Raw genomic sequence first — 16,656 nt, 5'->3', positions numbered from 1 at the left:
AGCTGTCCCCCGCTGAGAAAAATTACGCCATTGTAGAGAGGGAATGTTTGGCCATTAAGTGGGGCTGGATGCTCTGAGGTATTACCTCCTGGGGAGAAAGTTTAAATTGATCACTGACCATGCTCCCCTTACATGGATGAAAATCAATAAGGACAGAAATGCTAGGGTTACCCGATGGTTCCTGTCTCTGCAAAATTTTGCATTTGATGTAGAACACAGGCCAGGGAAATTATTGGGAAACGCTGATGCCGTGTAAAGGGTGCATTGTATGATGGCCACAAATGCCCAGCCCTTCGGTCTGGAGGAGAGGGGGGGGGGATACGTGAGCCGATGGCTGGTCAGGTAATGGAGGGGGTGTAAGCCGATGGCTGGTCAGGTAATGGAGGGGGTGTACATCTCACCCAGATTACTCAGGTGGGTGAGATGAGATAAACTCCAGAAAGAACGTTTCTCAGCAGATAACTTTTGTCTGCTGAGGCTTATTTCAAAGTTCTGTTTATTGGGCTGGATTTTTAGGAATGGCAGGTAGGTTGGTAGTGGGACCTGTCATTCCACCCCCCTCCAGTCCACATATCTGTCCCTGATATATCCATTGCAGTCTCAGGCCTTACTATAACTCCTAGGCAGTAGGCCCGCTGCCTCGGGGTCATGTTTGACGCAGACCTTTCCTTCACCCCTCATGTTGAATCACTCGCACGTTCATGTCACCTCCACCTCAAAAACATCTCCAGAATACACCCTTTCCTGACCAGAGATACACTAAAGACACTTATTGTCTCTCTGATTCATTCTCGCCTTGACTACTGTAATTCCTTACTAATTGGTCTTCCCCTCATTAAACTCTCCCCTCTACAATCTATTCTGAATATGGCAGTCAGGCTCACCTATCAGTATAGACGCTTCAGCAATGGTCTGGGCCAGTCGCTACATTGGCTGCCTATTCATTACAGAATACAATATAACCTTCTCCTCCTCATCCACAAGGCTCTCCATAATGCCGCACCTCCTTACATCCCTCCCTCATCTCTACCACACTCCCCTGCTCTCTGTTCACTCAATGTTCCTAACACTTACATCCTCTATTATCAGAACCTCCCACGCTCGTATACAAGACTTCTCCCGAGTTGCACCGCTTCTCTGGAATGTTCTATCCCGGACAATCAGATTAACTCCCAATTTCTACAGCTTTAAGCACAAACTAAAGATGCATCTTATCAGACAGGCCTATCACATGTCCTAATGCAAACCCTTCTGTACCGTCATTAGAATCCCCAAAATCTAACCCTCCTCTGTTCCAGCTCCCACCAGCTGTAGAGCTAGAGATATAAACAGTAGGATGCTCAGCTGTATAGCTAGAGATGTAACCAGTAGGATGCTTGGCTGTATGGTTAGAGGTATAACCAGCAGGATGCTCAACTGTATATCTAGAGGTATAACCAGTAGGATCATCAGCTGTATAGCTAGATTTATAGTCAATAGGAGGCTTTGCTGTATAACTAGAGGCATAACCAGTAGGATCATAACCTCTATAACTAGAGGTATAACCAGTAGGATGCTGGCCTGAATGACTAGAGGTATAACCAATAGGATCATCAGCTGTATAGCTAAAGATATAACCAGTAGGATGATTGGCTGTACAGCTAGAGATATAACGAGTAGGATGCTCGGCTGTATAGCTAGAGGTATAACCAGTAGGATGTTCGGCTGTATAGCTAGAGGTATAACCAGTAGGATGCTCGGCTGTATAGCTAGATGTACAATCAGTAGGATGCTTGGCTGTATATCTAGAGGTATAACCAGTAGGATGCTGAGCTGTATAGCTAGAGGTATAACCAGTAGAGATGAGCGAGTAGTATTCGATCGAGTAGGTATTTGATCGAATACTACGGTATTCAAAATACTCATACTCGATCGAGTACCACTCGCTATTCGAATGGAAAAGTTTGATGCAGAACCAGCATTGATTGGCCGAATGCTATACAGTGCCAATCAACGCTGGTTCTTCTCCTACCTTTAGAACTCTTCTCCGTGCAGCTTCCCAGCGGCGTCTTCCAGCTCTGAATTCACTCTGTCAGGCATTGGGCCTGGGCAGAGCCGACTGCGCATGTCCGCACTACAAGCGGACATGCGCAGTTGGCTCTGCCCAGGCCCGATGCCTGGCAGAGTGAATTCAGAGCCAGAAGATGCCACGGGGACGCTGCGCGGAGAAGACTTCTCGGAGGATCCAGCCCGACCCTCACTCGTGGACTTGGTAAGTATAATTTGATCGAATGTTGTCTACCCCTGAAACGAGCATTTTCCCCCCATAGACTATAATAGGGTTCGATATTCGATTCGAGTAGTCGAATATTGAGGGGCTACTCGAAACGAATATCGAATATCGAATCTCGAACATTTTACTGTTTGCTCATCTCTAATAACCAGTAGTATGCTCAGCTGTATATCTAGAGATATAACCAGTAGAATGCTCGGCTGTATAGCTAGAGGTACAATCAGTAGGATGCTCGGCTGTATATCTAGCGGTACAACCAGTAGGATGTTCATCTGTATAGCTAGAGATATAACCAGTAGAATGCTCGGCTGTATAGCTAGAGGTACAATCAGTAGGATGCTCGGCTGTATAACTAGAGGTATAACCAGTAGGATGCTCATCTGTATAGCTAGAGATACAAGATACAAAGGTTCTTTATTAGCATGACCGAAGAAAAACATTTGGTGTTGCCAAAGCAGAGAGATGTTTGGGGTTGGAGAAAGGAGTGGAGAGGGTTGGAGAAAGGAGTGGGTGTTGGGTGTGTGGGTTGGGGGTTTGTGTGTCTTTGGGGTCTCATTGTTCTTGTTTGGGACGTGTGGGTATGGGTGGGCGTGGGGTGGGCGGGTGATGGGGTGGCTTAAAAGTCTTTGGGTGGTGGGTGGGGGGTTTAATAGTCTTTGGGGTCTCATCTTCCTCTTGCTTGGTGGCAGCTGGACACGTATTGAACAGCGATCTCCACAGTGGGCTCCTTTTCTCCCAGCAGGTTGTAGAGTTTCCTCTTTTCATCTGCAGATGTGAAGTCTGGGATGTGGGCAGAGAGTCTTTCAAAGTAGGTGGTTCTCATAGCTGAAGTGGGCCTTGTCTTCTAGAGCCTCTTGGTTGCAGTGTTGACACAGTCTGTGATCTTGTGGCTTGTAGGACTGCTTGTGCCACCATGTTTCAGTTTCTAGATATTGGGCGCTCAGTCTGTACCGGCTCAGGGTCTGTCTGTGTTTGGGGTGGCATACTCTCTCCAGGTAGGTGGCCATGGTATAGCCCCTTTGCAGAGATTGGTATATGGTGTGTTTCTTGGAGTTATTTATTTCGTTTCTCTACCCCTCTTTGTTTTGCTCTGTGGTCACCTTTATTTGGGCCTTGGGCATCGTCTGTTGGTCAGTAGGAGGCTCACCCATATAGCTAGAGGTATAACTAGTAGGATGCTTGGTTGTATAGCCAGTGGTATAACCCATAGGATTATCAGCTTTATAGCTAGAGATATAACCAGTAAGAAGAGACAGATTGTCACCCTGCTGTATGGAGTGTTGTTGAGACCACATCTAGAATTCTGTGCCCAGTTCTGGAGACCTCACCTACAAAAGACATCGATAGAATAGAAGAGATACAAAGACAGGCTGTAAAAATGGTGGATGGTGTTAAGCAAAAACATATCAGGAGAGGCTTAAAGAACTGTATTGTGTAATATAATCTCTGATATTTCACTGAAAGAATAGTTGGGGCTTTGAACAAATGTGCAGCTGATGTGGCTGGGAAATCTACAGTAAGTGAATATGAGCATGGTGGGAAATATGCAATGGTAATAATATGGGCGCGGACTAGAGAGGCGGCCCTCATCCCATCAATCTTCTAGATTTCTATGTTATTATAGTGATTTCCAGTCTGTAGCACAAAAACAATAACAAAAGTGAGATGAAGAGCTTGGTGTGCAGGTTTGTGTAAAAACTGTTGTGTATAACTTATCATTGTTACATTGAATCTCTTAAGAGCCAAGTGGGCGGTCCTAATCTCAGATTGACACTTTGTCTTTATAAATATGCATACAGTAATTGGCTGTAATTGTCACAAGTCCATGAATATCATTGCTGGGGCAGGAAGTCGAGATAACTGGAAGACCGGCAAAGTGTCAGACCCAAAGTAACCGGGGGATCGGTAAGGAGAGTAGGATGGGGATTATTATTTTCTATCATTCTGTTCTCTAAAGATTTTTCCTGACTGGACAACCTCTTTATGCACCATAGATATTCATAACCTAGTGGCCAGCACTGAAGAGGTAAAACAGAATGAACCCACCAACCTTAGGTCAGACTTCTGCAGATTTAGTCTTGGTCTTAACTGATACTTAGTGATGGGCGAACCTCATGAGGCTTATTTTACAGTTCTTTGTGGGTTTACCTGCAAGTTTCAGTTCAGATCAAATGTGTTCCATCCAAACCAGAAGTGCAATTATTGGGGTCTATTCAGAATTGGGTGGCTGGGAAGGTGCAGAAAATTAAAAAGAAATCTCATGATTATCTTTCCTCACTTGTTTGGATCTCTGCTTTGGTATTCAGTCTTCTTCCATTGGGTCTTCAGCAACATCACAGGCCTTGGGGTCACTACGGTGGCCTATAATTGATCCTTAGTAATCCCGTGGGCTGCATTGATGTCATGAAGCCTGTGTTTTGACCACAGCGTTGACCTGGAAGCCCTTGAAGTTTGAAGAGACCCAAGTGTGGCAATGGTGAATTGAAGACTGGTAAATCCCAAAAATCTCTCTTTTTCTCAAAACCTGAAATTTTTGAAAAGCTCCTAATATCCCCATATTGTTCTAATCCATTTTACTGATCCTTGGTTCTTATGAAAACATACATTCAACGACTAATAAGTCTAAGCGGCTTATCTCTTATACATTCGTCTTCTCAATGGTTCAATTTCATTTTGTTGTAGAAACTCTTCATGGTCTCGATGATCTCTTTGTTTTTCATGCTGTATATTATTGGATTGGTAAATGGGGTGAGGACAACAAAGAGTAAGGAGGTCAACTTGTTGTCATCATATGACTTTGCACGTGACGGAATCAGGTAGACAGCAAAGAGGGATCCATAGTAGGTGAAGACCACCAGTAGATGAGAGATACATGTGGAGAAGGCTTTTCTTCTGGCCGACATGTTTAATATCACAATAAAAATGCAGATATAGGACACAATGATGTAAATAAAAGGAATGAAAAGGACAATCCAAGCCAGTACCATGTCAAGCCAAACCAGTACAGAGATGTCAGAAGACGAGAGAGCAAGAATAGGGGCAAAGTCACAGTAGAAATAGTCAATGACGTTAGAGGAACAAAACTGTAATAGGCCTATCATAGTGATTTCAAGTTTCATAACACAAATCCCCAATAACCAAATCACCAAGATCAAGCGGATAGAAAAAGAGACATTCATTATGGAGGAATACTTTAACGGAAAACAAATGGCCAAATATCGGTCAAAGGACATCACCATGAGCATGTAGCTCTGAACATAGGTGGTGATACTTATAAAGTAGTACTGAGTGATACAACCGTAGATGGGCATACTGTCCCCTTCCAACCAGATGATGCCCAGCATTTTTGGTATGATACAGTTGGTGAGACTCAGCTCAGCCAGGGATAAATTTGAGATGAAGAAGTACATTGGGCGGTGGAGACGGTAATTGTGCAACACCAGCAGGATGATCATAAAGTTTCCCAAAAATATGAACAAATACAAAAGAAAGGCAAAACTGAATATGATAACCCTCAACTCGTGGACATTCTGGAAGCCGATGAGAAAGACCTCAGTGACCGCGGTCTGGTTGTCTGCACACATGGTCCAAAAGAGTGGGATTCTTCTAGAATAATAGTAAACAATTAGTAGAAATCTGTAAAGTGTGAGATATTTCTTTATTAATCTCATTAACAATCAGCACAAGTGCGGTTGTAAATTAGCCTAAAACTTCAATACCCTCATCTACATGTCTGATTTTCTCTGTCATGTACATGGGCCGTTATCGATTTTCTTCTGGGGCCCCAGAATTTCAAGTCACCCTCTAGTATATACAATTATTACTGTAAATAGAGAAAATAAGAAGGAAACCCCTCCTATATATCCGGGCAATTCTAGAATAAAGATACAATTCTTAACATAAAAATATTGTGATCGACACCTCTGACCCACCAGATTTACCTTATTCTGTTACTAATGTGAGGAGACTCAGGACATTGAACAGGATAATGTGAATTAGGTAAAAGATTATGGGGAAGGAAGAAACGAGAAGGGATAAGGTCACAGAGAATAGTTGTCAGTACAGGTTTAGTTGATTCAATCAGTTGTCAGCATAAGAGGATGGACAGAATGTCCCATATACAGAAATGTATCATTACAAGAGAAGATTTCAGCCTAGAAATATTTATATAATGTCAGTGATATAATCTGATAATATTCCATTGGTATTTCACCAGTAGGATATGTTTCCTTACACTTCTGACTCTGGAGATCGGCCTTAGACAATCTGGGCTCCTCTTCACTCTGTAATCTTTCATGAACCTTCATGTTACGTGATCCTTCCTGTCTGTAGCATTTCAGTGACATTTCTTGTCTCTTTTATACTATTTGTAACGCAAGGAGACAAATCTGGTAACAAAGAAAAATAATGTTGTCTCTGAGGTCTCCATATAACGTAATTCATGTAATAGAAAAACATCTCATTATTCTAATACCCCTGTTCTCAAATGTCTATTTTTGCACCCCAAATACACAACGGTACAAGAAACAGATCACAGACAATTATACAGCTCAATGGAACCAATTATCAGATCATTGAGGAAGAATTCAATATATATGCAAAAACAAAGTAACAGATATACAAATATAATGTAAAAAATATATAAAACTAATGTAAACAAGATATAATTAGGGGACAAAAGTCATGGGAAGGTACTGGATGTACCGTTAATAGCAGGTCGCCCCTTCGTGAGCCCTGATAACTGCAGCAAGACGATGAGGCCTGGACTCCATGAGGTGCTGGAAGAGTTCTAGAGTGATATTGATCCACCCAGTCTACACTGCAGCCCACAATTGGTCCTGTGCAGTTGGCGCTGGGTCCATGGAGAGGACACTGCTATCCTCAGCATCCCATAAATGCTCTATGGGTTGAGGTCGGGCGAGTGGGCAGGCCAATCGAGGGTTGTGAGGTCACTGGTGTGTTCATTAAGCCACTAACAAGCAGTGACATGTTGCAATGTCCTGTTGGTACATAGCATCCCCATCAGGGAACATCCAACACCAGAAAGGGGTGCACATGGTCTGCCATAAGTTGCGCGTAGCGAGCACCGGTCATTGATCCCTGCACCTGGACAATGGGGCCCAATTGTGACCATGTGAACATGGCCCAGACCATAATGGAGCTACTTCCCGCCTGGACACGTCCCTATTGACATGCAGGATCCATGGCTTCTTGAGGAATATGCCACTCTCTCACATGCCCATCGGCTCTGTACAACTGGAACTGTGATTCATCAGACCATATCACTTGCTGCCACTGTTCCATGTTCCAATGACGAAGGTCGCGGGCCTATGTCAGTCTTTGAGCTCTGTGTTGCGGTGTCAGCAAAGAGACATGGGTCAGGCATCGACTATTGAAGCCTATGCGGTGCAATTTTCGGCATACAGTCCTGGTGGAAATGGGGTCCTGGCATTCCACATTCAAATTGGCGGCAATTTGACCCACAGTAGACTGTTGAGAGCCCTGTATGACTCTTCAGAGGTGTCATGACATTTGTTCATCGACCACTCACGGTCAACCAGTGCGCTGGATTGCACTGCTGCCAATGTTGTCTCTGAGATACTGCAGGTTCTCCTGAGACACTGTTGACCTCAGAAACCCAATTTCCCAGGTAATATCCAAAATTCTATGTACCATGTGTCTTGCACCGATTATCATCCCACGTACAAAGTCACTTAATTCGCGACGTTGCTGCCATGGCCACAAGACACCTGTCTGCATCAGACTGCTCAGATATCCTGGTGACACTAGCGTCATAGGCCACATCGCGTCACACTCTTTGAGCATCATATCCGACACAACTGGCACTGGGACACGCCTTCCCATGACTTTTGGCCACTGGGTGTATTATACCAATATTGTAGAAAACACATCTGTACAACACATCCACATGTCATACATTGATTCATCACCGCTAAGCAATCGTTGTGTTCAGATTGATAGAAATTTTACAAGAAGACAAACATATTTGCTACATTCCGCTATTAAATATGTTAAACTTCACACATTCTGAAATAATAATTAATAAACAAATAAATCTGATAAAACTCACTAAAAAACTTCCTGATCTTTGCAGCACACATTGTATTTCCTAATGATGCCGTTAAATATCCGAGGAAGGTGATATTTTTTTGCACCCCAAACACTGTTACAACAAAGAGATCACAGACAATCCTATGGCTCAAAGGAACTGATGATCAGAAGGTCACAACAAAGAAATGTTATATTTATTTTGATATTACTATTAGTACTAGTAGTAGGATTTTATTTTTGGACAGTTTTTATAATTCCTATTTTTTTCATTATTTTTTTGTATTTTTTATCTAAACTCTGTAAATTATGGCGACTGTTTTATTAACTATACAATAAATGGAAATATAGAAGTTTGTGAATAATAAAAAATGTAGCCCATCTCTAGTCTGCATGTAAATATAGAAAATGTAGGAGCTCAGAAGTAAAATAGAAAAAAAAAGTCACTACTATTGTTACTATAAACTATACATACAAATTCAAAGTTCTTTGTTATACACATTAGATCAAACAGTAAGAAGCCCTGCATGTATATAATGTACTAGAAGGAGGACCCAGCTTCGCACGGGTATATTTCATTTTTTTGTTTGTGTAGTGGCCCCATAAGAATCAGTTGGTTGCTATGGAAACTTTGGTATAAAGCTGTGTGTATGTGATGACTGAAGAACCTACGAGTTTCCATTGGTCCATGAGCGTCATGTGTATCTCAGTTTGGATATGAGTGAAAAACCTGCAATCGGTTGTGATGGATACCTGGAGTAAAGCTGTGTGTATGTGACCTTGTGTAACAGTGTCATCCGCAGCACTTTAAAGTTGACATACAGGAGTGGAAAAAAATGGCTGGGTTGCTATGGAAACCTGGAGTAAAGCTGTGTGCATGTAGAGACTAAGCGCCTGTGAGCTTCTATTGGCTGATAAGGGACATGTGACCGTGTGTATGGCAGTTGGAATATGAGTGAAAGGCTTGTACTGGCTAAAGCAGGTCATTTTGGGAAAGCTGTATCTCAGGAACGGTACGTCCAAGTGAGTTGAGAATTGGTCTTAAACTTTCCGGGACACCTTATGTACGTGAGTGTCAAATTAATTTTTATTTGAAATAATATTTTTTTCCTTCACACTTTGCCTCACTTGCAGCAATTCCAGCCTTGTAGACCTTTGGCATTCCAGCTGGTAATTTGCTGAGGTCATCTGGTGCCACACCCTGCTGGTTCAGGTTCTGATCTATGTCTAGAATGTGGAGGTGGAAGCTGTGTCACCTGTCCAAGTTGGTGTGTCTGGGCAGGAACCACATTCACCCAGTGGTCCGTAAAGGACACATATTGACCATAGTTTCAGCTCTACACTTCATCGCCGCCATGTACTTTGGCAGACACAGACAGGTTCAAGGACTGTCTCACCTTCTGTTTTTAATACTTGTGCATGGCTAGTACTGTCTTCTTGGCAAAAAAATGACGGTTTGGGACTTTCCACTTCGGCTCACCACAAGCCGTCAGTTCTCTTAAAGGTGCAGAGTCCAGTACTTGGAAAAGGAGGGACTTCAGTCCCAGCAGCTTGGACAGGAGCACGTTCAGCTTCTGCACCATTGGATTAGTGTACGCATACTATTGTCTATTCGAAATAGCTTCTGTGATTGATTGCTGACACAAGGACTGACTAGGAGGAGGAGCAGAAGGAGCATCACAGCCATCAGAGGATGGGAAGGACTCATAGCTTCTTTCAGATGAGGTGAGCAGACTGGACTACCACATTGGAGCCACGGTTTTCTCAGGCCACTTTACGCTGCATATTTTGACGCAGGGATGTGGAGCCAACATTTGCATCCTGGCCACATTTCACCTTCTGAAAACAGATTCAACATATGGCCATGATCAACTCCCTTGGCGGTTTAACAAAAAACTGCTAAAATACAGAGTAGGTGATTTTACCTACTGCTACCCCCACTGTCTCTGTGAACCCCTGCACCACTGCTTTCTGGGCAGGTAGGCTATTGTGAAACAGGTAGTCTACCCTGGGCATGATTGGCTCCTAACCTCCCACTGCTGCCACCCTGCTGACTCCTGGCCACACAACTGACTTCCTGGCTCTGCTGCAGCCTCATGCGCAAGCTACAATCCTCTTTTTCACCTGGGTCTATATTACGATCAATTACATCAGCATTCACTAATGTCTGCAGGTCACTGATTTCCTCCTCAACAGTCTCTGAGCTAGTGTGATGTGGATGTGTGGATTTATAACTAGAGGAAGGGTATAACCAGTACGATGCTCAGCTGTATAGCTAGAGATATAAATCCTAGGAGGCTGGGATGTATAGTTAGAGGTATACTCAGTAGGAAGCTCGGCTATAAAGCTAGTAGGTTGCTCAGCTGTATAGCTAGAGGTATAACCAATAGGATGCTCATCTGTATAGCTAGAGGTATAACTAGTAGGATGCTCAGCTGTATAGCTAGAGATATAAATCTTAGGAGCCTGGGATGTGAGCAAAAAATGGTAAAATATTTAATATATGGAAGTTGTAGTTTTGCAACAGCTGCAAGGCCACATTGACAGGTGACCCTGCAGCTGTACGGGGATGTATAGGGCGTTTTTTCTACTGTTATATATATTCTAGGGAAAGGAGTGATTTAGAACTTTTATTTAATATTTTTATAGCTTTTTTTTTTTTTTTTACTATTTTATTCCCCCCCCCCCCCCCCGGGGGCTTGAGCCTGCGGTCACTTGATTGCAAGTCCCATAGACGGCAATACAAGTGTATTGCCGTCTATGGGACATTCTATCTATTAGTATTACGGCTGGTCATAGACCCAGCCGCAATACTAATATATAGCAGTGACAGGCCTGGGAGCCTCATTAGGCTCCCGGCTCTCACCCGAACAGGTCGGCTCCTGCGATATCGCCGCGCAGGAGCCGGCCTGCAACTTTACAGGTACGGGGCCGGTGGGGACCGGCCCCGGGGGAGAAGGTGCCGCCAATCCAGACTAAGACCCGGCAATTTTGGGGGAAAAGAAGGGTGCGTCTTATAGTCCAAATGTGGCGCCTGGCACCCGCTGTAATAGAGAGGCGGATGCCGGCGAGGGATAGACGCCATCACAGGTGCCGGGGCCTGAGACATCGCTGCGCTCCTCTGCCCTGCATGAAGCCAGCGGCGGGGGGAAGGAGGAGCGGAATACCGTAGCATCGCCCCTGCCGCTGCTGGCTTTATGCAGGGCAGAGGAGCGCAGCGATGTCTCAGGCCCCGGCGTCAATCCCTCTCTATTACAGCGGGTGGCAGGCACCACATTCGGACTGTAAGACGCACCCTTCTTTTCCCCCCAAATTTTGGAGGAAAAAAGTGCGTCTTACAGTCCGAAAAATACGGTAAATAAGGTTCAGGAGTGAGGAAGAAACTTGAGGAAATACTATTTCAGTAAAGGAGTAGTTGAGGTTGGTGTTTTATTAGTTTGTACCATTCTAAACTCTTTTTCATGACTGGATAACAATAGTGTTCAATTTTAGGTTTTCAGCTGTTCAGAATGTTTCAAAAAATTCCCTGATTCAAGATCCCTGTAAAAATAGACCTAAAATGTATCTAAGGGTCATTACTAGTCAGACTTTTATGATTGTTCCCATAGATTTCTGCAGAACACGGCCACATGTATATAGGTCAATATAGAGTGACTAAGGTGAGGTCAAGGTTTTGGATGGGGCCCACTCAAATGTCTTGTGCCAGTGCCCACGCCAAGATGACCTGGGAAGAAATAAGCTTAAATTTTACTGCTAACTAGTGATAGACAAACCTTATGAGATTTGTTTTATTCTGTAAATTTCAATTCAGATCTAACTTGTCCCATCCGAACTGGAACTCCTCTCATTATACACTGGGTCTCTTGCGCGGAAGAATAATGAACAGCTCATGCTTACCTTTCCTCACCCATCCAGGGATCTTCCATGACATCCAGTCTTTTGCCCTTTTTGCCTCTTTTGTCAAGTTACTGGCCTTAGCGTCACTGTGAATGGGCCTTAATGGTCAAGTGGGGTACATTTATATCCTGTAGCTTGAAAATGGGCCACAGCAGTGACCTGGGTGCCCTTGAAGTCCAAAGGGACCCAAACATGTTGGGTACATTGATATTACGAAGCTTGAGAATGGACTGCAGTATTGAACTTGGGGTCCTTGAAGTCTGAAGAGACCCAAACAAGACAAGAGTGGTCTGATAGATGGAAAACTCCAAATGTCTAATGTTCGGTAAAACCTGAATTTTTGGAAATCTCATAATGGACCCGGCTGATTATAAGTCATCCCTGTCGATCATCAATCCAAAAGTTTCAACTGCTAATAATTCCATAGTCAACCAGATTTACCAGATTTACCAGATTTCTCCTCTCAGGGCTTCAGTTTCCTTTTGATGTAAAAACTTTTCATGGTCTCGATGATCTCTTTGTTTCTCATGCTGTATATTATTGGGTTGGTAAATGGGGTGAGCATAATATACAGCAAAGATTTTATCTTATTTTCATCGAAGGAGGTTGAACTTGATGGAGAAATGTAGACAGTAATGAGAGAGCTGTAGTAGATACAGACCACGAGAAGATGAGAGATACAGGTGGACAGACCTTTTCTTCTGGAGGACATCTTGAAAACCACAATGAAAATGCAGATATAGGACACAATGATGTAAACAAAAGGGAAGAAAAAGCCAACAACGCAAAGTGAGAAGTCAAACCAAACCAGCTCATAAACCTCTGAAGTCGATAGAGCAAGAAGAGGAGCAAAGTCACAAAAGAAATGGTCAATGATGTTGGAGGAGCAAAACTGTAACTGACTTAACATGATGACTTCGATTTTCAGGAGAACGATCCCTAATAGCCAAGACCAGAAGACAAAGTGGGTAGAAAAAGTTATATTTACTATGGAGGAATATTGTAAGGGGAAACAAATGGCCAAGTATCGGTCAAAAGACATCACCAGGAGGGTGCAGCACTGAGCAAAGGTGGCGACACATAGAAAGTAGTACTGATAGATACAACCATAGATGGACATACTGCCTCCCTCTGACCACATGATGGCCAGCATGTTTGGTATAATAGTGGTGGTGAAAATCAGGTCAGACAGGGACAGATTCGAGATGAAGAAGTACATTGGGCGGTGGAGATGGTAATTGTAGGACACCAACAGGATGATCAAAAGATTACCGAGAAATGTGAACATGTACATAACAAAGGCGAGACTGAAGAAGACAATCCGGAACTTGTGGATATTCTGGAAGCCAATGAGAAAGATCTCAGTCACTGTGGTCTGGTTGTCTCCACACATGGTCCAAGATAATGGGATTCTTCTAGTCTAGAAATAAACAATGAGTAAAGTCTGAAATATTATTATTTATATACTAAGATGTTACCAAATACTCTCATTATAAATGGACAGACAAAAACAGCCATTACATCCTGTCACTTAAGACTTGTATTGGGTCTGCCAGGCTGGAAAAATGGTCATTAAAGGACATGTTCAAATTTGTAATGGACAAACTATGGACATGTCTATGTAAGCACTGACCTCCATCAGTCTAAAATAAAAGGACATGATGGACTTAAAAAACCAAGTCAATTACATTTTTCTCTGTCATGTGTATGGGATCTTAGAGATTTTGCTTTGGGGCCTCAGAACTTGGATCTACTCCTCTAGTAAATTCAATCATTGTAGTAAATGGCGTAAACGGGAAGGAAAGATCTTCTATAAATCCTGTAATTCTAGAGTAAAGACACAACTGCTAAAGGAAAATTATTGTAATCAAAATTTTTGACCCACCAGATTGATCTGATTCCGATAAGAAAGTGAGAAGACTCAGGTCACTGACTAGGACAAGGTCACTTCGAAGACTTGAGGGTGAGGCTGAAAGGAATAAGAAAGACCTCAATGAGTAACCTGAGGACCCAACGAGATCGGTAGACTGAAGATCGGTCTTAGACAATCTGGACTCCTCTTCCATCTGTATCTCTTCATGAGTCTTCATGTTACCGGATTCTTCTTGTCTGTAACAATTCTGGGAAATTTATTGTTTCTGTCATAGAATTAGTAACCCGGGGAGACCAATTTGTAGACGACGCAGGAGACTGGTAAGAAAAAATAATTTGTCTCTAAGACATATAAAAGATGAACCATAAAGCCTCTCGGGAAATGACACAATGAAAAAACATCTCATTATTCTAATTTCCCCAAACCCAAATGCCAACAAACAAATCCTAGATGATGTTCCAACGCAAAGGAACCAAATATCAGGTCAATGAAGAAGAATTCAACAAATATTAAAATATAACCAAAATCTGATACATTGTAGAAAAAAGAGACGTGTAACAAATCCACCCGTCATACAATCATCTATCAACTACTAAAGCCTTCTTTTATTTAGATTATTATTATAAATTTAAGATTTTTTAAATGATACCTTTGGTTTATTTTATTATATGAAACAATTTCCCCCTATTTATTCCATTAGCATATGTGAAGGTTTCCATGATGAACATCCTTTCACTTCTTCCCTCCAATGTCAGATATAATGGTTTCCTCAGGTCTATACAATAGAAATGGCTTAAGGCTCTCTATGTTCTCTTTGTCTATTTGTAGGTGGAGTCTTAAATCTTAGAGACAGTATTCCAGATTTTATACAGTGAGGTTAAAATTTCTTTAGTTATGCCTTTAGTTATTCATGCCATCATCTAATTGTTTATACCTCTGGCTATACAGCTGAGCATCCTACTGGTTATACCTCTACCTATACAGCCGAGCATCTTAATGATTATACCTCTAGTTATACAGCTCAGCATCCTACTGGTTATACCTCTAGCTATACAGCCCAACATCCTACTGGTTATACCTCTAGCTATACATCCCAGCCTCCTACTGGTTATACCTCTAGCTATACAGCTGATGATCCTACTGTTTATACCTCTAGATATACAGCTGATGATCCTACTGGTTATACCTCTAGCTATACAGCTGAGTATCCTACTGGTTATACCTCTAGCTATACAGCTGATGATCCTACTGTTTATACCTCTAGATATACAGCTGATGATCCTACTGGTTATACCTCTAGCTATACAGCTGAGTATCCTACTGGTTATACCTCTAGCTATACCTCCGAGCATCCTACTGGTTATACCTCTAGCTATACAGTCCAGCATCCTACTGGTTATGTCTCTAGCTATACAGCCCAGCATCCTACTGGTTATACCTCTAGCTATACAGCCCATTATCTTACTGGTTATACCTCAAGCTATACAGCCGAGAATCCTACTGGTTATACCTTTAGCTGTACAACCCAGTATCCTACTGGTTATAACTCTAGCTATACAGCTCATCATTCTACTGATTATACCTTTACCTATACAGCTGAGCATCCTACTGGTTATACCTCTACCTATGAAGCCCAGTATCCTACTGGTTATACCTCTAGCTATACAGCTGATGATCCTACTGGTTATACCTCTAGCTATACAGTCCAGTATCCTACTGGTTATACCTCTAGCTATACAGCCCAGCATCCTACTAGTTATACCTCTAGCTATACAGCATAGCATCTTACTGGTTATACCTCAAGCTATACAGCTCAGCATCCTACGGGTTATACCTCAAGCTATACACCCAAGAATCCTACTGGTTATACCTTTAGCTGTACAGCCCAGTATCCTACTGGTTATACCTCTAGATATACAGCTCATCATCCTACTGGTTATACCTCTAGCTATACAGCCCAGCATCCTACTGGTTATAACTCTATGGAAACATCTGAGGTTCCTATCAGTTATTCCTCTAGCTATATGACCATCCTACTGGTTATAACTCTATGGAAACAGCTGAGTTTCCTATTAGTTATTCCTCTAGCTATATGACCATCCTATTGCTGATATGTCTAGCTATACATACAAGCATCCTGCTGGTTATACTTATAAATACATCACTTTGAATCTTGATGTTTCTATGTCTATCTTTAAAGTCCCTAGAATTATGGTTAATGTCATGACCATGTACACTAGCGCTAAGCCCTTGCAATGAGTGGCAATGTCATGTACATATTTATTAAAGATAATCCTCAGCAATTCCAGACCTTTGACATTCTATCTGTTAATTTGCTGAGGCCAGCTGGAGACATCCCCCCCCCCCCACACACACATACATACATACACTTTTTGCGTACCATACGGTCAAACTGCTCCCACAACAGCTCAATGGGGTTGAGATCTGGTGACTGCGCCGGCCTCTCCATTACAGATAGAATACCAGCTGCCGGCTTCTGTCCTAAATAGTTCTTGTATAATTTGGAGGGGGCTTTGTCATTGTC

General features: G+C 42.6%; 1 protein-coding gene across 1 annotated transcript; it reads right to left on the bottom strand.

Moving 5' to 3' along the window:
- Nucleotides 1–4,926: 4,926 nt before the first annotated feature.
- On the bottom strand, nucleotides 4,927–5,856 carry LOC142204236 (olfactory receptor 1500-like). Its single transcript, XM_075275544.1, has one exon. It carries the CDS (start codon nucleotides 5,854–5,856, stop codon nucleotides 4,927–4,929), a length of 930 nt encoding a protein of 309 aa, XP_075131645.1.
- Between the last annotated feature and the right edge of the window lie 10,800 nt (nucleotides 5,857–16,656).

The sequence above is a fragment of the Leptodactylus fuscus genome, chromosome 5, assembly GCF_031893055.1.
Source record: "Leptodactylus fuscus isolate aLepFus1 chromosome 5, aLepFus1.hap2, whole genome shotgun sequence".
NCBI classification, from domain to species: domain Eukaryota; kingdom Metazoa; phylum Chordata; class Amphibia; order Anura; family Leptodactylidae; genus Leptodactylus; species Leptodactylus fuscus.
The sequence above is the reverse complement of the archived record's forward strand: the minus strand, read 5'-3'. Positions and strand labels throughout refer to the sequence as shown.

What these genes read in the sequence shown, in the direction of transcription:
- LOC142204236 (XM_075275544.1), bottom strand. Translation starts at nt 5,856, where the DNA reads ATGTGTGCAGACAACCAGACCGCGGTCACTGAGGTCTTTCTCATCGGC.